A 27,859-nucleotide genomic window follows, 5' to 3' on the forward strand; every position below is an offset into this window, starting at 1 on the left:
TCGGCGGCTCCGCGGCGGGGGATGCGGGTGCCGGGCGCAGGATGCTGTGGGGGGTGGGCCTGGCGGCGCCGCGCTCCTGCGTGGCGGACCTGAGCCGCAACCGCAGCCTGTCGCTGGGCTGGTGCGCGGGGCCCGAGGAGCCGCCGCCCGCCTTCTATGGGGGCGAGATCGTCGCCTTCCCGCTGTCGGGCGGCGGCGGCACCATGGCGGCGCTGGGCTCCGACTCCTGGTGGAAGAAGACGCTGTACCTGACGGGCGGAGCCCTGCTGGCCGCCGCCGCGTACCTGCTCCACGAGCTGCTGGCCATACGGTGAGGCTGCGGGGCTGCGAGCCCCGGGCGCTCCGCGGGGCCGAGGCGGCGCCCGGAGCCGCTCACACCTGCGGGGTCAGGTTGGCGACGACCGCCGGGTTGGGGGTCTCTCCTTCACCGTGCTTTTGCCCTTTACCTTTCTTTCCCCCCTCCTCTTCCTCCATTTGCCCTTTGCGGCAGCGCAGAGGCGGCTCCGCGGCGGGCCCTGCGCTCGCCCCCACAGGTGGCCCGGGCTGGGCCCTCTCGCCGCCGCCTCCGACCCGGGCAGCCAAAACTGCAGCGGCCCCTCAGGGGCTGACGAGTGCGTTGCCAGGGCCGCGGTTTCTCCTTTGTCTGTTTAACGTACTGATGTATCATGCACCTGTCCGTTTTTATTTTATTATTTTTTTTATTCTGTATTTTTTTGACAGCAAAGAGGAAGAACTCGATTCAAAGGATGCTATCATACTGCATCAGTTTTCAAGGCCTAGGAATGGCGTTCCGAGTTTATCCCCGTTCTGCCTGAAAATGGAAACCTACTTGAGGATGGCTGATTTACCCTACCAGGTACGTCGTGCAGTTTGCCTTTGCCTTGCAGCTCTCTGTAATTGCGTGAAATGGCACATAGGCGTCCTGCCTCTCGTCCCCCCAGTCTGTCTCACCCAGGGAAATGTAAACATACACCTACAGCTAGGTGGGTATGGCAACGTTTTTATGTCTCCAGTTAAATTTAGTGTATAACCTTTAAAGATATGACTTGAATAAGATTATCTGGAACAGCTGTAGACTTAACTGGCAAAGCTAAATTAATGTTAAAATGCTGAAGTGGGAGAGTAGTCTGGAGTTTATATAACACTAAGTAGCACCCCAAAACTAAAGCAGACTACTGTTTGATCCTTGAATATCACCATGCTAAAGACACCACGATTAGACAGGTTGTTGTTTTTCTGGAGGCCTTATCTCTAAAGCTGTCTGGGAAGAAGTGCTTGCCTATTGCTTCACCTCCCATGGCTAATGCTTCCTCCCCAGTGAAATGAGATAGGATTGCTTTCAGAGGTCGTGAATACTGCTCCTTAATTGTGGTTGGGTGCATCCCATGCCATCTTCCTGCAGGGAATGAAGCCTGAGCTACTCCAGTGAATGAAAGCTGTGAGAGGGGATGCTTCAATCTCATGGTCTTGCCTGTTAGCATTGAGGTTGAGCTGGGACACTGCAAGTGTGGCACACATCTTGTGGTGTTGGCAAGCTGTGCAGCACACAGGCTCTTTGAGACATGGAATAGTTTTCTTTTTCTGTGTGTGTTAAGCACTGAATGCCTTTAAGGTGATAAAATAGTGATGATATTTATATAACTAAGATCTTAGGTAGAAGAAATGGCTGGGCTTTTTTTTTTCCTTTTTTCTTCTCCCTTTGTTTTTTCCTCACTAATATAAGTTTGGCATTTTACTCCATAGCAAGGTATTAGGAGAATGTTTTGTATAAGTCAAATGTTGTACAGCAGAAAACCAACTCTATTGCAGCTTTTTTAACACATTTGCCATTGATTTAACACATTTAGCTTCATTGTGGCTAAACTCCTTTACATTGAAAGAGGAAGCAAGTCTAATCAGTACATTTTCCTTAATTCTTTAAAAGCTTGAGTTTAATGTTTTCTTACAATTCAGTGGGACTTGAATCAGATACTTGGGAGTACTAAAGAAGAAAACTTCCATCCCGTGGGATGTATTTTCCTCATTTAGGTTACAGAACTTGCAAGATTCTGAAACTTGAACATGTCCTTGGAGCAGGAGGACTTTGTACACATTGCTTTTCTCAAAATAATTTGGGTAGAAATTGCATGTTTGAAGGGATGACTCTCATGGTGTGATCTGATTTTCTTTCTAATGGCAGCTGATGCAGTTCAAAGGTTTGTGATGATCATGTTTGCTCTGGTGGAGAGTAGGCAAAGAAAGCTGCATTATAAAAGATGGTTGTGATGGGACATGGCCACTTCTGAAGGACAACACAGCATTTGTGTGATTCAGGATGGAGTTGTTTGGAGAGCTCACGCTGGTCAGAAATCACACGGCTTTTTGGAGAGAGGAATTTCCAGAGGGTTATCCTCCCCTCTTTAGTTTTTGTACTGAAAGACAACATTACTTTTGGTGTTACATGTCTCTCACTAGCTGTGAGTACACGAAACTGACAAGACCATCAAAAGCAACATTGCTACCTTCAGCTCTTCCTCTTGTCCCTTCCTGCACATGATTTTCTGTGGCAGCTCAGGCTGATCAGAGCTGGCCTAGCTGGAGCCATGACGTTTTAGTTTATTTGGTCTTAACTCAGCTTGGTTGCCCTCGTGTTCTGTGTGCCATTTTGTAGGAGCAGGGATGGGTCCTGCGGGTGCTGGGAACACCAGGATGGCGCTTTTAGCCGTGCTGGTTTACATGGGTTTAAGGTGTTTGTGGGGTTACTGACCCTCTGAAGGGTTTTAGAGGTAAGTTTGGTGGAGCTGGGCTTATGAGCTGAGGACACAGCTCTTTTTTCTGGAAGAAGCAAATATTGTTTCTGTCCTTGTGTTAGGAGTGTGGTGCTTCATTGGGCTCTGGCAAGTGGAGGAAAGTATGGCTGCTGCAGTGGGATTGAGTGGGAGGGGAGCTGGAAGGGGCACTGTTCTTGGCTGGAGTCTCTTATACTCTTCCTGTAGACTTGTATCTTGTTCCATCATGACTGTGCTACCCTTAGGGTGCTGTGGGTGTCAGAGGCACCTGATGACTGCCTGGCAGGCAGCACGGTGGGTGTGTAGGGGGCTTCAGCAGGATCCAGAAGGAGACACCTTGCTTCCCTGCACACTGTCAGGGGCCATGATGGAGAAGTGCTGCAGGTGGCAGCTGGTGCTCAGCCCAGGAGACCTGCTGTGGTCATTCTCTTGCTGGGCAGGGACTGCTTTGAAGGGAGGGTTCTGAAATGGAGTGAGGAGAAGACAGTGAGATGCTCAGATCGCTTTTACACTTTTGATTCCTTGTGTTTATTGTGGTGCATCAATCAGACTGTTGAGTATTGTGCTTTGTGTTATGCAACGTGCTTTAATGGCACGTGAGGGTTGGAGTAGATTGACATATTCCTACCTTACTGTCACCTGAATTTCTCCCAAAACATGCACTATTGTCATGTGCTTATGATTTCTTGAATCTGCCTCTCTATGTGTGAGTTTCCATGAAAAATTATTTGGGAGCCCCACCCCAGCTGGGCTGTCATAATCCCTAGGTGTGTTTTCAAAACATTTGATGCTTTTCTTGGTAAAGCTTGCTTTGAAAGAGTCCTGTCTGTGTGATCATCAAGATCTTTTGGGTATTCCTTGATTTCCTCAAGAATATAAGGAGCTGAGCCTTTATGTAATCTGATAAATAATTAGCACAGCAGGAATGTGCTGTTTTCATGCCAGGTCTGTGGAAATGGCAGCCTCCTTAGGAAAAGACATGAGTGAATGTAAAGTCATAAACAGGAGTAATGGAAAATGTGAAATCTAATTTCTTCCACATAGTACTGTAAAATTACCCTAGAAATACCTTGAGCCATTCTTTTTGTAAATTTCTTATGAATGAGGTTCTGTAGAGCTATTGTTATTGTTGCTCTGCAGGCACTTAATGTACTGTGAATGAAAAGGCATATTCTTTTGGTTTGGTTTTGGTTTTTAATAATACTGTAGCTTTTTCCTGCTTAACAGCTGGAACAATTTTTAAGTTCATAATTGATAAATATTTGATAACAATTAGTATCAGCCATAAGGATGCAGAGGTTTCAAGCCTAAAAATGTCTGTTTGAAAACAGTGGATACAAAACCAGTATAAGAGATTTCTCAAGAGACTAAGATTTTTCTCAGGTCACGGAAAGATATTTCCTATTTTGTTTGATAAACCATATGTAATGAACCACAACAGTCTTTTTAGGCAATGTATTTATAAGTATTAGATATATGTGTTTGAAGAAATGTGCAGCTGAGTAATAACTTGCTCTTTTTCTGGGTTTCAAATGGACTGCAGTAATTGTGAGATGTAATAAGCACATCTTCAAGTCCAGTAGCTTCTGCAAACCACCAGTGTTTGTGTACAAGAAGGGAAATATCTTAATGGAAGGTCTTAATGAAGATTAAGCCAGCAATGCTGAGGATCTTCTAAACATGCTGTGTAGCTCCAGGAAAACCTTGTGCTTCTGTAGTAAAGCCATAATGAAAAATCATGGAAATGTGTCAGTCAGTTTCCGTGCTGAAAGACCATTTTGATGAAGGAAAGGTCTTGGAAGGTGTAAGGACAGGGCAAGTGCTGTCCTTTCAGTTTCAGACCTTCAGCGGTTTTAGAGCTTGTGCCGTGGGATTGGCCCCCGTGCCACCCACACGTGCAGGTGTGAGGGATTCAGGTGCTTTATTCACCCAGGATGGTGGATTTATTCACTGGATGATATGGTGTCTCACCCACCTCACCCCAGGCAGGGTTGAGGTGGGTGAGACACCATATCATCCAGTGTCCCTATCATGCTGCTTGTTTGGGCACAAGCCCTGGAAGAGGCTGCAGCCAGAAGGCATTGCTTCCCAGAAGTGGTACCCGTTCGTTTTCATCCGGAAGGAAAGAGCCTTTGGGAATGGCTGTGTGATCCCAGATGTGCATTGCACATCTGCATTTGGAGTGGCAGCCAGGATGCTGGTGCTGTCAGACTGAGCAGGAGGCGTGTTCTGGTGTATGCTCCTTGCTGCCAGAGCATCTTAATCCGTCTTAAGTGGATTCAGGAAGGATAAATACTTGACACCCAAACAGATCAATCCAGAACTGCAAATCCTAAACCTCCAGCAATTAGGAGCTAGGTCCTGAAATTCTTGGGGTGACTGCCAGAGATTGAGTGCAGAGACTTTACTGTTCAGCTTTCTTTGCTAGGAGTTTTCATTCACTAAATAACAGGATGCGAGGATGGGAATCACAAAAAAGGAAAAAGGTTGTGCCTTGTGTCTCTGCCTTCAGGAATAAGAGAATTAAGACAAATGTCTGATTATGTTTTGGCAGCCAGCACTTCCTCTCATGCCTGTTACATGAGAGAGATATTCTCTAATCTCTGTGTTCCACCTTGTCATGGGAAAAGCACATTGCTGCTTCTGTGTGAGTGCTGTGCTGAGCAGGTATAGCAGTACTCAGCCATGCAGTAGCACTGTGCTCTGCTGTGCTGGGCTCTTGGGAGACCCAGCTGTGACAAGTATGTGTGTAAATCTCTGAGATTCCTAAGTTTTGAAGTTGCAGAAAGCAGATTTCCCTTCTGCTCGGGAGGGAATGATATGCCTTTGATATGTGCTTGTGATTGTGTGTGTTTTGTCCTTGTAGGTGATGCAGCCATCTGAGTTGGGTAGTGAGTTTATTTTTTTAAGGTATTCTTAACATGAAAAGGGCAGATGTGTGAAGGAGCTGAATTTAGTTGTGAGTTCTGTGATTTAAAACTTCTTTAGAAAAATGGGCACAATCTTTTGGGAAGTCTGAGCATCTCTAACTCTTAAATAACCAAGGTATTTAAATAATAAATAATATAATTTAAATAATATTATATCACATGATATTCAGCATAAAAGCGTGGAATACCTTGTAGGGCCCGGAAGTAATTCTGTCTGAATTTTTATGTAGGGTAAAGCTGCTCTTCTGATTGAACAGCCATTACTACTCCAGAGTATTATTTAAAAAAAATAAAGTTGTGGATTTGTTTATTTAAGAACACAGAAAATTATTTAAAAATATTTATTCTCATTAAAACAGAACCCGAAGGGCTTTTTTGTCTGTATATTTGTTTGTTTACTTGATTTTGTTTTTTCCTTAGAACTATTTTGATGGAAAACTTTCCCCTCAAGGGAAAATGCCTTGGATTGAATACAATCACAAGAAAGTATCTGGCACCGAGTTCATAATTGACTTTTTGGAAGAGAAACTTGGAGTGAATTTAAATAAACACCTTGGTCCGCATGAAAGAGCTGTCTCCAGAGCTGTGACCAAAATGGTGGAGGAGCACCTGTACTGGTAAGTGTGCCTGGCAAAGCTGGCTGTGTTCCTGTGCTGTCATGTGTCCCTCAGCTTGGGCTTCGACACAAATGCTTCTTTTCTCCTGCAGAAATCTTGGGTACCCAATTATTAACTTCACAGCTCTCTTCATCCTAGGAAACTGCTTCTCCTTTATGTGTATGGTGGTATGAGCCAGGGATAATTCCCTTGAAAAGCTGTGCTGTGTAAGCAAGGTAAAGTCAGGCCCTTTGACTGCAGCTTTGTAGAAGGAAGCAACAGTGGGATGCTCCTCTGTTCAATGTGACTTCTGTATAGGAGCAGCCTCGTTAATAAAGACCAAAAGATCAAGGTGGCTGAATGTATTTGTTGTTTGGGGGTGGAGAGGAATGAATCCACTGTTTGTGGTGAATCCAGAATATTGTTGTCTTACTTTTACTGATTTTGATTATGTGTGAGTGATTGCAGTATGGATCGTTGCCTTTCCTGTAACACAGGATTCTCCCGTTGATTTGGATTGTTGACAATACTGCCCTTTGATAACGTCCAGCATTAGTCACAGTATCCTGAGAAGCTGAAGTATGTATATAAATAGAAAATAGAAATAGAGCCTTTCTGGGACTTTATGCATTTTACTGACACCTTTGAAAATAATTCCTGTGATTTCCTCTGTGCTTTACATTTTTTGTCTTTCTTAAGTGTCCTTTCCATTTTGGGCATAGAAGCATCAGGTGGACATGCACCTTGGGTACTGCATTTGCTGCCTTAGCAGGCACAAGGCTTTCTCCCAATGGTTTACTTTCTAGTATGCATTTAAGCCCTCACTACACTAAGTTTTGCATTTATGTTGCATGTTTTTTCTTCAAAACAGTGTATGATTTTTAAATGGAATGCATTTAAATTGAATGCTTTTTCTTTCACCTTTTGATCAATGATCAGCAGGAATGTGTACATGTAGTTCTTCAAATAATTTTTAGTGTCTCCTGAGAGAATAATTTTAGCACTCAGTAATTAGCATACTGAAATGATTTGGTTTAGAAATTAAATCTTTGCCTTCCAAGAAGTGTGGCCTTCACCAGTTATACCCATCTGCAGTGTCATAGCCTCACAAACATATACAGGTAGCCTGTAAGTTAACTTTTTTTTTGGTTCATTTTTCCACCCTCAGTTGATACAGCTGCAGAAGGGAGGATGAAGCCTTTTAGTCCCCTAATGCTTCATCCCTTTCCCTTGGTGTCAGTTGTTTTGTGGTTCATAGATTTAACTGTGTTAAATATGTCATTACTGATGGCAGTCTTATTATGCTATTGTGTTTCAATTACACAGTGCTTTCCTCTGTGAAGCTGTTGCCCATCCATCCAGGCTCCTCTGGAGCTGGACATGACAGGGGCAAATGTGGAAGAATTCAGGCACTGGTCCAGAGACGGGGCACCTGTTTTAACAGGTGGACAAAGTTACATCAGGAACAGAGATGTGCATGCCTGGCTGTGTATCCCTGTTGCCTTTCCTGTATAGTCACACACAGCTGAGTTCCTCCAAGGCATGTATTTTTGCTGCAGTGCAGTAAAAAGTCCAATTGTAAGTCTTACTGTATGTCCCTCTGGCTGTACCAGAGGCTTGATATGTTGGTGAGGTTATACTTTGCAGATTCCTTGTAGTAGGCAAAGCCTGAACCCAGAGGTGTTGCAGTTGTGCTGTTGTAATTCGTGGAGAAAACTTTGACAATCCTGTACTTACACCAAAGTAAAATCAGGCTTTCCCTGTGTACGACCGTATTTCTCCTTGACAGCATTGCATCTGTGGTTGTAGGATCACTACACATCTGTCCCTGAACATTCCCACTAGAAGCTTAGACACTTTTCTTGGTGTCCTTGCGTCTCATGGTGAGGAATTTGAAACAGTGATTGCCTTTTTGCAGAATAAGGTATATAAAACCAAGACTGCAAGCAGTGATACATAATGTGATTCCTACTGTTTTGTGCCAGCAGCATGCAAAGTAGCTTCATCATAAATTAGTAATACTGTAGTACATTTATCAGACAAAGAAGAAAAGTGCACCCTGTGGTGTGCTGTCTCTGGGGGGAGCTAATCCTGGTGAATGCTCAGCATTTCCTCCAGAAATGTTTAGTTTTGCCTAGGCAGTGGCTCATCTTCAGCAGTTAGTGCCTCTTACATGTGGAAGTGACTGCTGTGGCTGGAATTGGGAGCGGTGTGGGGCTGTTGAGAACCTCAGCCTGTGGACACCTTCTCTGTGCCCCAGGCTGTGGCACCTGGCAGAGCTCAGGCAGGAAGACAAGTGAGCGTGCCTGTGTCCATGCTGGGGTTACACTTACCTCTAAGATGCACAGGACTGATTTGGAGCTGGTGCTGGAGCTGCAGTCCCTGGAGAAGGCAGTAAGCCATTAGGCTTTTGCTATGTTTGGTTGGTGAAAGAAAAAAGTCCTCTAAGCTGAATGGGTGTTGAGGTGAGCCAGCAGTGAAGAGATGGAAATGAAATAATTTTGTGACCCCAGGGCCTGGATCCAATGCAGACCTCTGTCATCTGCTGTAGGCCTGCTCTGAGTTACCTCTACTGCCTGCAGTGACCCGTGGGGCACCCACAGCCACCTTTGGGGAATGTGTTGAGTTTTTGGTGTAACTGCAGCACACTTGTGGGATCAGACCTCTGAGTAAGAGAGGTCTGATTCTCTCTTCTGGAGCTGGCATGCTGGGCTCGACAGTACTGCTGGGATTCAGGCCAGGCACCTCCTGGGTGCCTGTAGGGCTAGCAGTTGCTGTGAGATGCTTTCTGTCACTTCGATCTCAGGAGACAGATCTTAGGTTGGTGACACTAATGTGCTTAGTGAGAACATAAAGCCTTGACTATTTGGCTAAAGGAGACCAACCTATTAGATTGCTTGCGCTGTATTGTCAAACACAGCTGTAGTGATTTGTAAATGTGCGTGTATGCGTGTGATTTATAAATGTGTGTGTATATATCTATATATACACTTGCAAATATATTTGACTTGTTTCTTGCTTTTTCTTTCAACAAGCAAGCATCATATGTGAGGAATGCTTGAAGTACAGCAAGAGCATAATATGAGAATATGGATGAATCTGACTTTGGTCAGTATTCAGACTTACCACATGTTAAACATAAAATATTTTTATAATGTAAATATGTTTAAATACATCAAGCCAATTTTAAGAGTAGCATCTCTCCTACTGCTAACAGTGATGAGGCTTGAATGCTGCTGGTGACTTAAAAGCCAGTTGCTCTGAGAAGTTGCACAGCAGGTAGGGTTTCTACAGCTGATTGTGGAATGAATTTGTTAAAATCCTTTTGTATATCAAGAAATTCTGGTCTGCACAGGTTCAGATAGGAAAAATAACCCCCTGTTCACATCCTTGTGAATGCTTTCCCCTTGCCTTGAAGTTCAGACAGTTTTGGGATAATCAGGCAAGCTACTGTTGATGAGTCACTTTCTTCATCTCTTTGCCTGATTTATGTATCGAGGCCAAGGCTGCTGTTACATTTAGACTTTGGATTTACTTCACCCCCACAGCATTGCTCTTTAATGCATTATTGTTTTATTTATACTCTAAGATTTGTACAGATGTGCTAGCACAAATGAGAATGGTAATGTTGCCCAAAATGCTCTATTCAAGCCAATATTTAAAATAATTATGTAATCCCATAAATACTTACTCTAGTGTAAAATGTATAGTTATGCTGTACTGAAGTAGATTATGTAGGCTGCCCAATTTCTGGCTTTTCCTAACCTTTTGTAATATGATAATACTCCACTAATGTAGTCTGAATATAGGAGTGATGGGTGGAATTAAATGCTGAGAAGCATATTTTGGCAGAAAACATAGATTAATGAACCCTTGAATAGAATTCTTTTAACAAAGTACTTGTAAAGCCAATTTTAAAAGTGTTTTTAACTCTCCCTGAATTAGAGCCTACTTTTTGTCATGTTTTGTCTACTCAGAACCGTAACATTTTGGAAGTAAACTCTGTGATTGTCTATTTAGCTGACTTCATTGCCCATGTAAATTTGAGACTTGGGACATTCAAAGAGACAAGAAAATGTCTTAAGATTTATGCTTGACAGTTTAGCCTAAGCAGGATTACCTAAATCCTGTGTAGTTCTCTGTTGCTGTCCTAGTCATTAAACTCCTGGTCTGATTGCTGCCTCTTCCAGACCCAAAGACCTTCTCTCCCAGGGCAAGCAAGTGAGCTATGGGGAAACGTATTTTTGCATTAAAGTATGGGTCAGTTAGCTTTGTGGGAGACCTTGTTCATTGTGTTTTATGAAATTAAAACAATTTTGGACATGATTGATCACTCTTGGTGTGATGCCAGCTCACTGGTGTGGTTGGAGTGGGCAATAATGATGGCAAGTCCATAGGGCCAGGTTTAATCTTGTGAAACCGGGGTGACTTAAAAAATGCTGCAATGGAGTTCTTGTGTTCTTTTTTCTAGGTTTTTTTGGACTTATTTTGCTTATTGCCCTTCTCTAGGCCAGGCCTGTTGTCCAAAGTAACTTTGTAAAGTAAATTGTATTGCAGAGTTGCCAGATGAAACAGGTCAGGTCCATCCTGGGGAAGGAGGGTCTTTGCAGCAAGACAGAGCAGTGCTTTCAGAAAGCAAGTTCTTCTTAGCTTATTCAAATAATAAATAATAACTTAGAGATTAGGAGAAGAATTCATTCAGAGCAGCACTGTGGAGAAGGACTTGGGGGCTCTGGTGGATGAAAAAATGACATGAGCCAACAGTGTGAGATGGCATCCTGAGCTGCATCAAGAGAAATCAAGGGAGGTGATTCTCCCCTTCTATTCTATGTTTGTGAGACCTCACCTTTTTCCACTCTGAATTCCCCAGCATAAGAAAGATCTGGACCTGTTAGAGCAGGTCCAGAGGAAGCCACAAAGATGATCACAGGATTGGAGCACTTCTCCTGTGAAGACAGGTCTGGAGAGCTGAGTTTGTTCAGCATCAAGAGCAGAAGGCTCTAGGGAGACCTCGTTGTGGCCTTCCAGTACTTAAATGTGGCTTATAAGAGAGCGGGAGAGTGACTTCTGATGTGGGTAGATAGTGATAGGACAAGGGAGAACAGTTTTAAACCAAAAGAGGAGAGATGTAAATTAGATGTTAGAAAGAAGTTCTTTACTTGAAGGGTGGTGAGGAACAGGTTGCCCAGAAAATTGTGGATGCCCTATCCCTGAAAGTGCTCAAGGCCAGGCTGGATGGGACCCTGAGCAACCTGGTCTAATGGGTAATAATATCCCTGTCCACAGAGTAGGTGTCCCTGCAGTGGACATTTGGTTGGAAGTAGATGATATTTAAGGTCCCTTCCAACCCAAGTCATAGTATTCTAATTGTTCCATAGTGTTCACATCAAGAGTTGTTCCTGTTCAGAGCTGTACCTGCTGAAGAGACTTTGTCCTTTGCCAGGCCAGTGAAACATGACTAGTGCAATATTCTGCTCTATGGAGTGCCCTTATGCCTTCAGGCCAGCCTTCTTTCCATTTGTCTTAAGTCCTGCTTTACTGTTATTCCTGGAACAGGGCAGCCTCACACCACATCTTCCAGACAAAGACAATGCTTTAGGAGTTTCAGAAGCTCTTTACTGCTGCGTTTGTTGGCTTCACATTCCTCCTGTATTGCTGGTGCCACTGCTAAATCTGTCTCTGATTCAAACTTTGCATTGCTGAAACCTGCTAAGGACTTGAGTTCATCCATGAAATTTGAAAAACCAGGACTGTGCAGAACACCCCATTCTGAAAGTGGTGTGGAAGCATGTGAAATGTCAGCAGGATACTTTTGTTATAATTACACAGTTCCAGAGGTTGTGGAGTAATCTGTTGAGGGTCAAAGCCATCAGTAGCAGAGCAGGTACATTTTTGTTCTTCCCTGTTTATACATTTGCAGCAAAGCCTGTACACACCTCAATGTTACTGACTTCAGTGAAACCAGTTAGAGCAGAAGGCATTGAACTGCAGTGTGAGTTTGATAAAATGTACGTTGTCAAAAGAAGTCACTGGAGTTCTCCAGGAAAGACTGATTTTTTTTTTTTTTACTTTCCTTTCTTGAATTAGGTGAATCATATCAACACTAAGGAAATTATGGGGAGTTGGAAATATGTACAGTGATAAAATTGAAGTCATATTCCAAACTAAAATAATGAAGCCTTAGAATGGCTTGGATTGGAATATGTGTATCAATTCCCAGTGTTTCTGAGACACTACAGGCTTTCTATGTTTATCTTGTCTACTTTGAGATGCCTTTAGTTGTTTTTCCAAAAACCCTTGAACTTCGTGACAGAAGTTCATCTATATGGTCTTTTTGGTTTATTTGTAATTTCTGAAGATGCTGGATATTAAAAAAGTTAATGTTTCTTTTTCCATAGGTTTCTGGAGCAACAAATCAAGATATGTTTGCCCGTAATATTAATAAGTAACAAAAACTCATATGGGTAACAAAATTTTAAGCTGATGAGACAAATTATATCAAAAGACTTTTTAAAAGAGATTATTTGCCATTCAATAAAGCATGGAATGCAACAGAGTCCTTTAGAAACGTCTCTCTCATAAAATCAGCATTTTGAATAGAGGAAATGGTACAGGAGAAAACTAACTCAATAACTACCACCTCTTAATTTTTTATATTTTATTTTTAAATGGTCATGTTATTTCTATTTCTGAATAGAAATCTTCTGAAAAATTCCTCCTTCAGTATTTATGTTGCAGCAAAGTTACTGCTTGTCTAAGCATCAGCAGTAGAGAAAGGAGAAAGGTTGGTGAGAAAGATGGATTTTTTTGGGGGCTGTTTTGTTGTTGTTTTGCCCAGGTTTGTGCAGTGCAGTCTTTAGCTAATAAATGCATTTTGTTACAAGAGTTCAGCAGAATTCTGCAGCTTTTACTATATAATCCAATATGAATCTTGTTTTCTCCTGGAGTGAGTCATGATTTAATGAGAGAATAAGCACTGGGCAGTCTGCCTAAATACTGTAAAGTGCGTTTGCTCTGCTGGCACTCCGAGTTGCCTCAGAGTCTGCTGTTTATGGAAGCTACCTCTCCGTCAGGGCAGTGAGCACCTGCCTGACCTCTCTGCGAGCCTCTGCTGGGGGGTGTTGGGCACTCTGGGGTTTACACCGCTGTAACTTGTATCTGCATCCTTCCAGGACTTTAGCTTATTGCCAGTGGGTGGAAAATCTTCATGAGACGCAAAAGATGGTTTCGCTTTTTGGCCCCTTCAGCGACTTGCTGAAGTGGATCTTCTGCCATCTGACCAAAGGAATTGTGAAGCGGGAAATGTACGGCCATGGCATCGGGCGCTTCTCGGAGGAGGAGATGTACACGCTGATGGAGAAGGACATGCGGACTCTGGCAGGCCTCCTGGGTAAGGTACTGGAGTTACGGTGCTCTGCTCACAGCCCTCTCTCCACAGGGTGGAAATGACCTCCAGTGCTTCCTGACAGCTTGATCACACACAAATAATCTCATTTTGGCAGACGATAGAGGCTGTCATTTAGTGCCTTCCTTGCTCTGGCAGAGACACTGTTTTCTTTTCCCACTGTTTGCTGCCAAATTGTGTGTCTAGAGGCATAAGAGGCTTCCTTCTCTGAGCACCGAGTATGTGTATGTAGAGCAGCAAAACATGGCCTGCTGTTTTGGAAGAGCATTTAGTGATATGGATTTTGGAAAATGCAGTGTTTAGTTCTGCAAATGAAGCCTCTTTATACCTTTTTTGAGGCCTGGGGGTGTCTTCTCATTTTTTATTTCCTGGTTGTATTTCCTTTCCTGTTTTTTATTTGTGGCTGTTTGACAGATTGCTGTGAGGCTGTCATTTGAAAACCCTTTGCAGGTGCTATTTTAATGAGCTGAACTTTATTGTGTTTGGTTGGTGTCAGCAGCTTTATTCAAAGCTCCCAGTAGGAGATAGTTCTGTGCTGTCAAAATACGTGTGTTTAAGATTCTTGGTTATCTTGGGTGGATCCCATACAGTTAGTCTTAAGGTTGACTTCACTTAGCTAGAATTACATGAACCTCATTTCTGTTGTGTGGCTCACCTTGAAATACACACTGGAACTGTTTCGCATTGTACTTCTTGCCTTCTGCTCCACTGAGAGCTAAGCATACTGTGCATCTGTGTAAGACTTGGATTTTGAGGAGTTGCTGTGGTGCAGGTCATCACTTTCCTTGAGCTTATGTCTCTCTCGCGTAAGAAACCAAGAGAGATGGTTCCTGTGTGTTGTTCCCTGTAACAATTAAGCAATTGTTAAAGAGGTGGCTGAGTGGAGGACAGGAGGATGCCTCCCTGCCCTGTGCTCCAGGGGGACACACTGCACATGCTCTAAAGAGAAAAGTGTGGAGTGGATGACAGGAACAAGCTGGGGAGAGCCCAACAGAAGGCAGAAGCTGAGTGCTTGCTGAGAAGGGGAAGGAAAAAACATGCTTCTGGACTTTCAGGCTGTTTTGGAAAGGAAGGTATTTGCAGTGGACCCAGCTGTAGAATTTTCTGTAACTTTGTTTTCTGAAACAAACCTGTTGAGTTGCTGGATTGGAAACAAGGTGGGAAAAAGCCCATGAGATGCATGGACACAATGGGCAAGGGGAAGATTTGTTGGCAGCTCCTCTTTTGACAGCACTTTCTTATGCTGCATTTTGTTTGTTAACAGAAGCAAGTATCTATTCTAGTGCCTCTTCAGAGAAAATCTGTTGTTTGGAGATTAGGAGGTCCCTTTTCTTTAAGAGGGAGAAAAGGAGGGAGCAATTAATTTTGGAAGAGGAGATCTGGTCATACCTGCTGCAGAGCTGTGGCCAGCTCCAGGTGTTTTCCTCTGTGGGACCACTGATGCTATAGTTTTGAGATTGGCATTGCATGCTCCATGTTCATCACAAGGAGGAGTGAGATCAGGATAGGAGCTGGAGTGAATTCAGTAGCTCAGTATATCAGTATATATATGATTTAGTAGCTCAGCAAAGCCCCCTGGTTCTGGCTAGACAACTGTCAGGCTGAAAGGAGTGGCAGTGGATGTGTCTGTGCTAAAGTCATCGCTGTCTACCTAGAGCAACCTTGAAGAGAAAACTACAATGTGTGCCTGAGTACCTGTAAAAATATCTTGATTTGCTTATTTCTCTGGAGTGTATAGTGACACTCAGATTTTGTAAGATTCCAAGTTCAGAGGGATCATTTAATCATCTAGACAGATCTCTGGACCGGACTGCTTGACTGCTGTCTTGAGGCCTGTGCCTTTTTGCTGGCTTGGGGATGGCTTCCTAAAAGCCATCCAGTTTTAATTATGGGATTTCAGCAGGTGGAGGTGCCACCATGTTTTGCTGACAGATGTTAGTCATTCTCTAAATCTGTTCAAATTTGGACTTGTTTCACGTGAGGGTTTGATTCTAGCCTACAGACAAATGCTCTTCCTACTTCTTTCTCCCTTCCTGGGTGGCTTGGGTCATCTCCCTGTGAATGTAAATGCTATAATCAGTCTCTGGCTTTTATGGAAAATGTACCGAAAATCCTCAAGCACTTCTTCACTATATCAAAATTTTAATTGTATTATACATATGTTACCAGCAGAGTTTTTCTTCTTAATTCCAGATTGTTGTTGAGAATGTGCCTGTGTACTTCAGAAAGCCTTGATGGCCGTTTGCTGTATTCCTGTTATTTTATTACCAGCTGAATGTTGTACATTTTTTCATCTTCCCCTCTGAAATGGTTGTCAGATTAGTCAGTGTGCAGTTACATGAATCATTTTATTTTCCCTTTTGATTATTGATGAGTTTGTCTACTTTTCTATAATTGCCTTAATTTTCATTAACATGACTGTGCTCGTGTTTTCTGCAGCCATCTGTTTATGGTAGGGTCTGGTAACTGTGGCCTCGAGGTGGTATCCTGGAATGGGGACAGGAGGTGGGATGAAGACTTCCAGCCTGACTAGAGGCTCCCATGTTTTGAAGAGGGAAGAGGGCAGTCAGTCAGCTTACTGCCTGCACAGTCTTTGTGAGATTCCCCTCCATATATATGTATCCAAGTGTTTTCCCAGAAGAGAAAGTAGTTGAGATTTTGTTATCTTAAGAGCTTAAAAACGATGCCTATGGTGCAGAATAGCTGCACATACCAAACTGTAGCTGTCAGCCATCAGGAATATCAGATTAATGCTCCCCCTTTTTTAACAAGGACCATTCACATGGGAACGAAAATAACTTTTAATTCTAAGGGCTGCTTCCAGAGAATGATAACTTTGCAGCTGTCAGTTCTTATAACATAAATTTTGACATTTCCAATCACATCTTTGGTGCATTTTTATTTTCTTTATTTTTATTTCTAAGAATAATTTTTCTATCTCCCTTATACCCATTTCCCTGACAGACTCCTCCAGATCTTATAAACATGGAAATTGGAACTAATCCTACTGTGATGGATCAGCCTGTCCCATTGGTATCACTTTTCTCTCTGTCCTGCAGTCTTTAAAACACAAATGTAATTTCTTTGTATTATAGCAGTTTCCTACTGCCTGGTGTAAGAAAGTGTGGGGAATGAGCACATGAATTAGCAATGTATAAAAATACACATTTTGGTAATTGTTTAGAAGAGGCAAGTGAGTGACCATAAATCTGTTGGTGTACTTTCAGCTCTCTGCCTCTCAGGCTCTTTGGTAGATGAGGATTTTGAGCAGGGAGTTGCAGGCCAGCAGCTTCCTGAAGTAGATTTTGAAAAATATTTGATGCATTGGGCAGGGCAGGGGTGCTCAGAGCTGAAAACTCAGAGGTCAGACTAACTTGGATCCAAGTCTCTAAAGCTAGTTAAGTGCCCTGTGGCAGCCTGCAAGTGCTGTACCTGCCTCTGTGGAAGGGTCTGTGTCCTACAGACCTGCTTCTTGCTGGGGTTTCTTGACCCACTTGTGAAGTAGCTGCTTTTGAATCCTCTGGTTTACATGAATTTGTAAACAGTGGAGTTGGATACTCTCAAATTCATGGGGATTCAGTACAAAGGTGATCCAAGTCCAGTGTGACCAGGTGATTTAATTTCTGTTGGATTAGCCCGGGGATGCAGAGAGGTGTTTGAGATGATCAGTGCTATGGCAGCCTGGGTGTGACAGACACTGTCTAATCTTGTCTAAAAACAGACACAGAGCTATCTGGTCTATCAGAAAGTCTTCTGGACTAAAGTTGCCCTGGAAGTTTTGAGAACAGGTTGGGAATGGTGGAAAAAATGTGCACAGGTGCCATATTTTGTGGAGCAGCATGACTGAAAACCAGATTTGGAGTTTTATGATCCCACAGTATTATTTTCTCCTCTTGCTCTTTGTTTCCATGCACCTGAAGGTGTGGGGTGTTGTGTCTGGGGAACCAGAGGGTGGGATGGTTTAGCCCTCACTCAGAGCCTGCTTTAGTTGCAGCAAGGTGGAAGTGACAGTATTTCTTCCCAGCACAACATCACTATGGATTGAATCTCAAGACCCAGTTGTATGGTGCTAAATTCCTGGTGCTGGCATATAACTGTGGTTTAGGGACCAATTTTTGAGCTGTGTTTGAGACTGATGAGTGCTTAGGTGTCAGATAAATACCGAAAAGACATAACATTTACAGAGTTTTCAAACAATAAATTGATGGAACTGTGGAAGGAGCTGGGGAGAGTTAACTACATGTTTGAATTACATCTGACAGGCCAGAGAAGGTTATTGTTACTGGGTATTCCTGAGCACTGTTTTGCTGTGCTCTTGTGCAGGGGATTGGCAGCATTCCTTTTACTGTGCACTGGAATTTGATGCATTTTACACTGGACAGTTCCTCTGGACTTGCTCAATAAACTGAACATTGAATAACCTGCTGAATTACAGGCGGCTCGGAAGAATGTCCTGGGGAGATGGGATAACTGGATTTTGAGAATTCAATTAGATGCCACATTTCACAGAGTTAATGGCGCTTTGGGCCGAGGCAGGAGCAGTGCAACCAGCTAACCTGACCTCTGCAATACTTCATGTTTTACTGTGTGCTCTGTGCCTGGTCTTTGTTCCTGGTCTTCTGCCTGTGATGAGAAAACAAGTCTACAGTGGATGTTTTGTTGCAAACAGTGGCTTTGAAACATGGATTTTCTTCCCTTAGTTAGTTACCTGTCTGTTTGTGCTGTGGTGGCTATTTAGGACCATCATGGTATTGGGGTGCCCAGAGAGGTGAAGCAGAAGTGCTGTGAGGAGCAGACATGTCCCTGCACTGCACCAGGCCAGTCCCAAAGGGCTGCTGTTTCACTTAGTGCCTGACATGCCTCTGATTGGCACTTGTCAGGGCTCAGTGGGGGTGAGAGCACTGCAGCGATGGTGTGTGTGTGTGAGAGGACCTGTCCACTCCTGCCTGCAGCTTTGTCCTCTTCCTGGAGATGCAGGTTATTTCTGAGCAGTTGCTGCAGCTCTGACTGGTACATCCATTTCATCCTGAACAAAGAGGGAGAGAGGAAAGTTTGGGTGTGACTTTCCTTTTTCCAGCTGATCAGATGAGTAAATTGAACCTGGATCTGTATGTGTGGGAGGCAAAGGGTGACCAGCTTCTTTCAGCAAGTTCATGATTTTGAACTCTGGTTGAGTGGTTTTGGGTTTTCACCAAAGGCACAAATGGTATTTTCAGGTATCTGGTAGCTGCAGAGCAGATTTTAAATGCAGCAGAACAGTGCAGTGTGTGAGTGCTGCCCGCTGTGAGGAGCAGAGGAGGTTCCTTGGCCAGTGGTGGCTCTGTAATTGACCTGGTTGTAGAAGTCTTGAGCACAGGGGCAGCTGCAGTAATAGATTTCACTTGCTGAACCCTAGAAACAGCTTTGGAATCCCTGTCTTTGAACAAGTCAACCTTTTCATTGAAGTGATTTCAGTAAAATAAATATGCTAAAGGTGGAACTGTGATTTTTTTTTCTTTTGGGGAAAAGTGACATCCAGTCAAGAAATATTTGCTGTTGTATTTACAGGTGACAAGAAGTACATTATGGGATCAACTGTTTCCACCGTTGATGCCACTGTCTTTGGACATCTCGCACAGGCAATGTGGACATTGCCAGGGACTCGACCAGAGAGATTAATCAAAGGTAAGAAAGCTTAAGTGATCTCTGATTAAAAGTGATTTCTTGGTGGCATTTTTCATGTTTAAACTTGGAGTACCTTGGAAGGACATTTTGAAGACTGCAGTACTTCAGCAGACTGTTCTTGTTGATGCCACTGTCTTTGGACATCTGGCACAGGCAATGTGGACATTGCCGGGGACTCGACCAGAGAGACTAATCAAAGGTAAGAAAGCTGAAGTGATCTCTGATTAAAAGCTCTTGGTGCCATTTTTCACATTTAAACTTGGAGTACCTTGGAAGGACATCTTGAAGACTGCAGTACTTCAGCAGACTGTTCTTGCCTTTGATGTAGTGTTTGTATCCTGTAATGTTATCTTCTCTTAAAATTCTTTTATCTTAAAAAAAATTACTGTGTAGAACGTTAATTTTTGTACTTGATCTTTTCCCTGTTTTACGTGGCAAAGCCTTAAAGCTTCATTTTCTCTTTAATGTTCTACACAGTAATTGTTTTTGTTTTCATGCTTGGTCTTTTCCCTGTTTTACGTGGCAAAGCCTTAAAGCTTCTAAGGAGTGAATGCTGGGTAATGTATGAGAAAACAGAAGAACAGCCATTTGCCAAATTCTGCTGAGCTGAGTACTTTCCTTGACAGTAGAATTGCAAGTACTATTGTCTCACTGAAATTACAGCCTTTGCTCTTCCTGCAGATGCCAGGCAAGGAAGAGATCCAGCTTGGCTTTGGAGTCACTTTGCTTTTGCATTAATTGAAAGCCAACATACCCCTCTTCTGCACAGAGGGTTGTTCTTTGGTTTGGTTGTTTTTTGTGGGGTAAAGTATCTTTGCATCCATTTTCATAGTAAAACCACACAGCATGAAAAATGGGAAGAGCTAGGGAGGAAAGTGATGTAAAATAATGTAAAAGGAGTGAATCTGACCTGTAAACCCACTCTGTTCAAGACAGGTCCACTAAACCTGTGGTGAAGAAGCACAGGCTTACTCTTTTCCTCAGATAACTAAGGAGGAAAATTATGTAAAATAGTGTAAAAGGAGTGAATCTGACCTGTAAACCCACTCTGTGCAAGACGGCTCTGCTAAACCTGCGGTGAAGAAGCACAGGCTTACTCTTTTCCTCAGATAATGAGCACTTGAGATGAGGATATAAATATTGGCTATGCATTCTTCCCCTTTATGTCTGGGGCATCACAGGTAAAATTCTGAAGGGATCATGGCTGTCTAGAAGGATTACTGTGCTTGTTGAATTAGTTGTCTATAGTGAAAATAAATAGAAGGTAATAGATTGAAATACCCAAGCAGTGTGGTTGATTCTGTGTACCTATCAACCTACTTATGCTGTAATGAGTACAGTTTTTACATGCACCTCCCCTTTAACACGCCCTTATCTCTTTCTCCTTTGAGTTTTTTAAAATGATTTATTCTGTAAGCATACATGTATTTATAAACAAGGCTTAAGATACTAAGGCTGGGAGCAGTAGGAGTGAGCCAGTGGCCATATTAAATGTGAATTTATGTTGCAGACAACGCTGCCATCTGGTGGTGGAAACCCCACATTCACTGCATTTAATAGGCATACTGTGCCATCTATAAGATCAAATTCTGTCTTTAGCAACTGGTGTTTGCAATTAAGCAAAAAGTTCTACTACAAAAACCTTACAGTATTAATGTCTTGTCGTGATTTCTTTTTGTAGGGGTTGAATTTGGGATACTTACTTTGCTGTTTGTGTGACCATGCATTTGTGTTTATTCCTGTGTAACCCTTCTTGTTGTATGTGGTTACATTAAAATTAAAAACAGCTGCTAAGAGGATTGATGGCATCTTGGAATTTTGAAACTTCTTTGGAAAGGCCCTACACAGTTTGTTTCCAAACGCAACTACTGTGTTTTTGCATCATCAGGTGAGTTAGAGCATTATTGGCTGGATATATTTACTGAAGTCTGTTGTGTTGTGTTGCAGGTGAACTGATTAACCTTGCTATGTATTGTGAAAGAATAAGGAGGAAATTTTGGCCAGAATGGCACCATGATGATGACAACACCCTGTATGAATCTGAGGAAAGCAGCGAGGCAAGCAAGACTTACTCCCCTTTGCAGGACTTCAGTTTTTATTCAAGGACAGAAACATTTGATGAGGAAGGGAACAGTATTTCCCAAACCCCTGACACAGATTACACTGGACATTCCCTCTTTGATTCGGATGTGGACATGGATGAGTACAGAGATCATGAACAATGCAAGTGATATGTACAAGTGTCTCCCATTGTGCAGATAAGCTGTTTCTTGGGATCACTCTGATATCTTTTCTCCTTCAGGTCAGGAAGAGGTTTATACCATTTTGGTGGCGACCATTGTGCTTGATTCAGCTGTCACATACTGCTTGGACTATTTCAAATGTATTTCGTTTTGTGTAATTGTTCAGGTGGATCAAGGTAAACACATTTAAAACACATGTGGGCAAACTGGAGTTCTAGAGGGCAGCAGGACCTTTCAACCTGTTTTTGTTCATGTTCAAAACCAGATCCCCCATCGAAGTGGAACGAACTTCTGGGAAGTGGAGCATTTGTCACAACTGGTTTGTGTTGTTATCTTATCTTTACAGCAATGGGTTGAGGACAAAAATGGAAGAGGTATGACTGGCACAGCTTTATTCCATGGAAGAAAATGATGGATGCTGTAATGAAAAGGCCCTGATGGTGTTGGTTGACTGCCATGTCAGTATAAGCCAGTGGTGTGTTGAGGTGCATCAGATGCATGCAGCGCCCTGGCCTGTGTCAGCAGGAGCAGGGCAGTGATTTGCCCCTGTCTCAGCACTGGTGAGACTGCACCCCGAGTCCTGTGTTCTGTTCTGGGCCCTTCACTACTAGAAAGTCATTGAGCTGCTGGAGCACATCCAGAGAAGGACAGTGAATTTGGTGAAAGGAACTGGAACACAGGTCTTGTGAGGAGCAGCTGAGGGAGCGGGGATGTTTAGCCTGGAGAAGAGGAGTCTCAGGAGAGACCTTATTGCTCTCTACAACTGCCTGAAAGGAGGTTGTAGCAAGGTGGGGGTTGGTCTCTTCTCCCAGGTAACAAGCTCTAGGATAAGAGAAATGGTCTCAAGGTGTGCCAGGGGACGTTTGGATTGGATATTGGGGAAAAACTTCACTGAAAGGGTTGTCAAACATTGGAACAGGCTGCCCAGTCACCACCCCTGGAGGTATTTAAAAGCCACGTAGATGTGGCACTTCAGGGACATTGTTTGGTGGTGGACTTGGTAGTGCTAGGTTAACACTTGGACTTGATGGTCTCAAAGGTCTTTTCCAACCTAAAAAGAATCTGTGATTTGGCAAAATTTCAGGGGAATTTTATTTGATAGCTACCCATACTTTGGGTGCATATATTACAGGGTCTGCAGGAAAGAACTGCTCCCAGTTCTTTTGGAAACAGTCAGGGAAGGATGGAGGAAAACATAACCCTGCAGAAAGGAGCTGATTAGTGTTTTTTGTTCTTTGCAGAAGGTTGAAATCACTACTCTAGAATACTTTGATGCAGGAGGGAGATGTCAGTGTTAACTCATCTGGAATGTGTGTTGGTCAAATTTCTTCTGTGTTTTTGAATTATGTTTTTACTGCCCCTGGCTGCTGTCTGCTATTTCTAGACAAGGCTAAAGTGCTGGGATTTGTTGCTAAAAGTCTGGTGTGTCTCAGCAGTGGGTGCTTTGTGTTCCTCACCAACAGACATTGCAAACCCATGAGGATTACAAAGCAGTTTGAGGTATTAGTAGGCACAGGACTGTTGCAGCTGTGTGGTTGCAAGATGTTGGCCCAGGCAATTGAATGTTTTATAGCTGCCTAGGGTGGTGCTTCAGGGGCTGCTGGGCGCTGTGCTGGCTTGCAGTGCACAGTCCCTAAAGCTGATGCACGAGAGGAGCTGAGATGGGACAGTTCCCTCAGCACTGCTGTGTGTTTGGGGAAATTCAGATACTGAAAGAATGATTAGAATTTAATTTAAATTGCCTTTGCTGACATATCTGTGGATCTGGATCCCAAAATGATTGCACAGGTTCTGACATGCTTCATGTCTCCCTAAATGCTGGTTAGAGATGAGAATAAATCCATTGGATTTACTCACAGCTTTGAAGTTAAGCATGTACTTCAGTGTTGCTTGGCCATGACTAGTTGATTTTGATAGAGAGAGAACATATCAAACATACTGAGCTGTTGTGTTTTTAAAAATGCATATAAAATTGGGTATTTGACTGCAGACTTTGTCAGTGGCCTATTTTAATTATGACATTCTCAGTGACTTACAGTTAGATGAATCAGGATCCCTCAGCAAATTTTTTATAATGTGTTGATTGTACCAAATGTTCTAGGAGCAGTCAGGGCAGACAACTGCTTTAGGATGTTAATTGTTGGTAGTTGTAGTGAGTCTGGAGCTTGAAATAACTCCAGCACAAGAATAGCTTGCTCCCTAGGATCCTGGAGTGCCTCCTGCAGAGGAAAGTGCCTGCTCTGGGGAAACTTGGAGTTAGCCTTGGCTTTGAAAGCAGGGACACCTTTGGGACACCTTTGTCTGCACTGAAACCCCAGGTCTGTTCATGCATGGGAGCCACTGCAGTGAGAGCTGACAAGTTTGGTGTGAATTTACACCTGTTTCCACAATTTCCTAGGCATGTCCTTGAAGCCTTGTTCCAGTCAATGTTGTGGGCAAATATTAATGGCAAAGTGAACCAAAGCCAAAGAGGAAGATTTCATCCAGTTACATGGGACCCTTCATGGGAAACTAAGCACAAAAACAGGGCACAAGAAGATAAGTCTTGGGCTTGAAAGTGCAGAGGTGATGGCCTGGGTAACTCCATGGCCAAGTCAGGAGAGATTTTATCTGCAAAAATGTAGGTACTGATATTCTGAATAAAAGGAATCTGCATCAAAAAACTCCTATTTAAAATCGTTAGTGTGTTGGAAATTCTGATGGAGATGTTCTCATTCATTTACTGATGCATGTTTGAGGGCTGTGCTTTCTCTATTTGTTCAGCATTGCAAGATGTGCTTGCAGCAGATGAGTCCCAGTCATTAAAAGACCATTAAAGGACGGTCAGACCTCTTTGAAAGGATTTAATCCATGCATTTTCTTTTGAAAGATGTCTTGGTAAATTGTTGTGGGGAAACAAACAAAAAGTTTAAAAAAATAAATTTAAAAGTGTTCATTTATTTTGGATTGCATGGGAAAAAAAAATGTTTTCTTAAAATGGGAACAATTGTTTTTGACTTTTCAAAATTTTGCTAAAAGGACAATGTTTTCTTAGTCCTGCAGTCTTTTTTTTTTCCCATTCCATCATATCTATTTTTAATGTTAGTGCTGAGGGGCTGTACAGAACTAAAAATAGTCAGAGAGCATCTTAATTTCCTTTTGGTTTTCTTTTTCTTTTTCGTTTTTTTCCTCCCTCACTGATCAAAATTGCGAGTGAGTCCATTGTGGGGATGCTGGAGATCCTGACTCTGCTGCTGTGGAGTTTGAGGGTCAGCAGGTGTCTCTGCAGCCATGAAACCTGGGACAGCTGTGGATTGCCAGCTGCCCAGCAGGTGAGCTGGGATAGCAGCTTCTGCCAGGAGCTGGAGGCTGATGGATGCCAGGACATCATGTCTGAGGTGACACAGACCACAGAAGGTTTTTCCCTGGCTGCAGGTCCCTCTGCCACAGCCAGAAACTCGCTGTGGGATGAAGGAAGGAAGGTTTCACTGTTAGGAGGGATTCAGGGGCCACTGTTGCCCTGGATGGGTGGGACCCCTGTCCTGCTTATGAGCTGGAGCATGAGCCCAAATCCTAGTGAGGAGACAGCACTGTTCCCTGGTTACTTTACCCTAAATAGTGCCAAAGGCTGAGTACTGCCTTTGTGTTTCCATAGTGCTGCTTTAAAGGAATGAGTAATTGGCCTGCCCCTCATTTGGCAAATGGGAGTTCAAAGCAAGCCCTGCATTTCCAATGGAGTTAGATTTGAAGCAGTCTGTTGTTTTTTTTTTTCATGTGAATTGCAGTGTTTGACTGTGTGACACCCTGTCATGTCAGAAGGGATTTGTTTACCCCTGTCGGTCTCACTGGCTCTGTCAGCAGAGCTCACTGTTACCGAGTGGGGGAAACAGGCGCTGGGATGTATAGGTCCTACAGAAATCCTGCAAATGTGGTGTTTGATTTAAAAACCAAACTGAACCTGATGTTTCAGATCTGGAGGACTGTTTCCATCCAATTATAGCACTGCAAGTAACACATTTTGATCTTTAAAACCTTGGCAATGTCCCTCCAGATCTATATTCTCTTTGAAAAAATACTGCCTGAAATATTTCTGCAGCAACAGTTCAGGCACAAATTTGCTTTTGTCAGTGATGTCTGCTCAAGTAATCATGACAGTTTCATACTGTTTTCCTTGAAAGGCCTGTATCTGTCAGATGCTAAGCCTTACAAAATATTGCCTGCTGGAAAAGCGTGTTATGTGCAGATTTATGCAGGGCAGCTCACCAAGTGAAATTTCTGTGGCAGGGGATGAATTCAAGTGGGTCTTGTCCTTAGATGTTTGAATAAGAATTTGAAGCTGTTTTTTGACAAGTAGCTGTTTGGCCTAACCTTCCTTCCCTCCCCAAATACTGTGAAATTATGATTTAGGCATGTGATACTAATAAAGCAAATTGTGCTCTCTAAATGCAGAATTAAGTTGGATGGTCCAGTAGCTGGGATATGGAAATGGGTACCCGTGGGTGTGAGTCATGCCCATACCTCTCAGCAGCTGTGGCCCAGAGCAGCACGCAGGTTGTACTGTTCAATCCCACGGAACCAGAGGAGTAGAGGTAACCCTGAATGACTGCAGAGGCTTTCAGCAGTTGTTCCATGCTGTGGGGTATCCATGTATGCTGTGCCTTGGGTATTCCTTAATGCTAGGTAGACTGCAGGGGCTCATTTTGGTAGCTGTGCCTCCTGTGGGGCATCAGCCTGCTGTCATCCCATGGCTGAGCTGCAGAGACAAGGGTCTGTTTGGGAGTGAGCCTTGGCAGTGAGCAGAGCTTTGAGCCTGCTGGTGAACGTGGGCTGTTGTATTGGTGTGGAGGGATGTTGTTCCTCCACACTGCACATGTGCATTAAATTTTCAGGCCAGCGACCCCAGCCTTCACAGCTTTGCCTTGGTGGAGAGCAGGGTTGCAACACGAATCAGCTCCATTTCAGCGGTTTGGGGCAGTCCTCTCTTTGATGGCCGTGGGGAGGGCTTCTTCTGTGTTCATTCCCTATGGAGGTGCCCCAGTGTGAAATACTTCTTAGCAGAGGTTTCTGCAGCTCTCTGAGCAATTTGGAAAGTTAAGTGGTGTTAGTCTGTGTACAGCACAGGAATGCCAGTCACTGAAAACTCTGTGTGTCACTATAGTGTTAAACTTTTAGTTCTGTGCCCTGGTTGCACCACTCCCAGGTTTTTCGAGGCCAAGGAGATTGTTACAGGCTTTTGGTCAGACAGCAGCATAAAAAGGTTTGTGGGGTTTCATGTAATGATTTACACATTCAGCTCAACAAGTTAAAGCTGAAACATATGCTTCCAAAAGGCATTCAAGTTCTGCGGAATAAATAAAATCCTGCTCCACTTTGAAGTCGCTGACAAAAGTGCCATTTGCTTCAGCAGTGCCGGAGTTTCCAACAGAGCTTCCAAGTGACCCCGAAATTACCACTTCTCTCATTCCTGTCTAATTATACTTAAGTAAAGTTTTGCTTTATTGGGGACAGTAAGGCAAACTAGATGTGACTGTTGTTCTTTTTTAAGCTCCCTAAAAAAAAGTGCTTTTTTCGTCTGCACTGGTCATGTTGGTATTTTCACTGGGCACTATGATTGTATGTGTTCTTCTCTCACTTCTTAATTTGTTCTTCTGACTTATCTTTCCTCAAATATTCAAGTTTTTATTTTTCAGGATACTTGAAGAATGCAAGTCCCAAAGACAGGGGTGTGCAATCCAGCAAGAATAAAGTATATGTAGATGTATATGGGCAAGGGATATACCCAGCTAGCTGCAGTGTACAAGGTTTAACTAACAAAATGAAGCAACACATTTCTAAATGGGGACTCTGATGCTGCAGCTGCATTATGTTGTTTGTCTATGAACTACACAAGACATACGTTATTTTAGCACTGTTATTACTAGTTTATAAAGCCATATTTAAAATTGTACACTTAATTGTAACATAACTTTAAATTGTGCACTGTGTTGATCAATGTACATATATATGAAGATCTGTATATTTTGTCTTTATGCTGTATGTCATTGGTGTGTAAATTATAACTGATGGATCTAAAATATCTTTCTGGTTCATGTCCTTATTCTGTGTCTGTGCTTTCTGTGGAGCTGTGAACAGCTGAGAGTTGCTCTCTTGAGAGTGGGGATTGCATGAAACTTTAATGACCAGTCAGTTAAGCCCTCATCTCCCCAGGCAAATACTTTAGCCGCCAGCATTGTTTGGATGGAGTCATTCTGTCACTGATCCCCCTGTCCCCTTG

At 43.1% G+C, this 27,859-nt stretch overlaps 1 protein-coding gene across 1 annotated transcript; it reads left to right on the top strand.

The window, feature by feature from the left end:
* On the top strand, window positions 1–27,661 carry FAXC (failed axon connections homolog, metaxin like GST domain containing). The gene is made up of 6 exons (XM_039729301.1): window positions 1–310; window positions 721–856; window positions 6,119–6,315; window positions 13,467–13,684; window positions 19,247–19,363; window positions 21,311–27,661. The coding sequence occupies exons 1-6, from the start codon at window positions 42–44 to the stop codon at window positions 21,592–21,594; spliced, it is 1,221 nt and encodes a 406-aa protein (XP_039585235.1). The 5' UTR covers window positions 1–41; the 3' UTR covers window positions 21,595–27,661.
* Window positions 27,662–27,859: the final 198 nt, after the last annotated feature.

This window comes from Passer montanus, unplaced genomic scaffold, assembly GCF_014805655.1.
Source record: "Passer montanus isolate IOZ18808 unplaced genomic scaffold, ASM1480565v1 scaffold11, whole genome shotgun sequence".
NCBI lineage: Eukaryota > Metazoa > Chordata > Aves > Passeriformes > Passeridae > Passer > Passer montanus.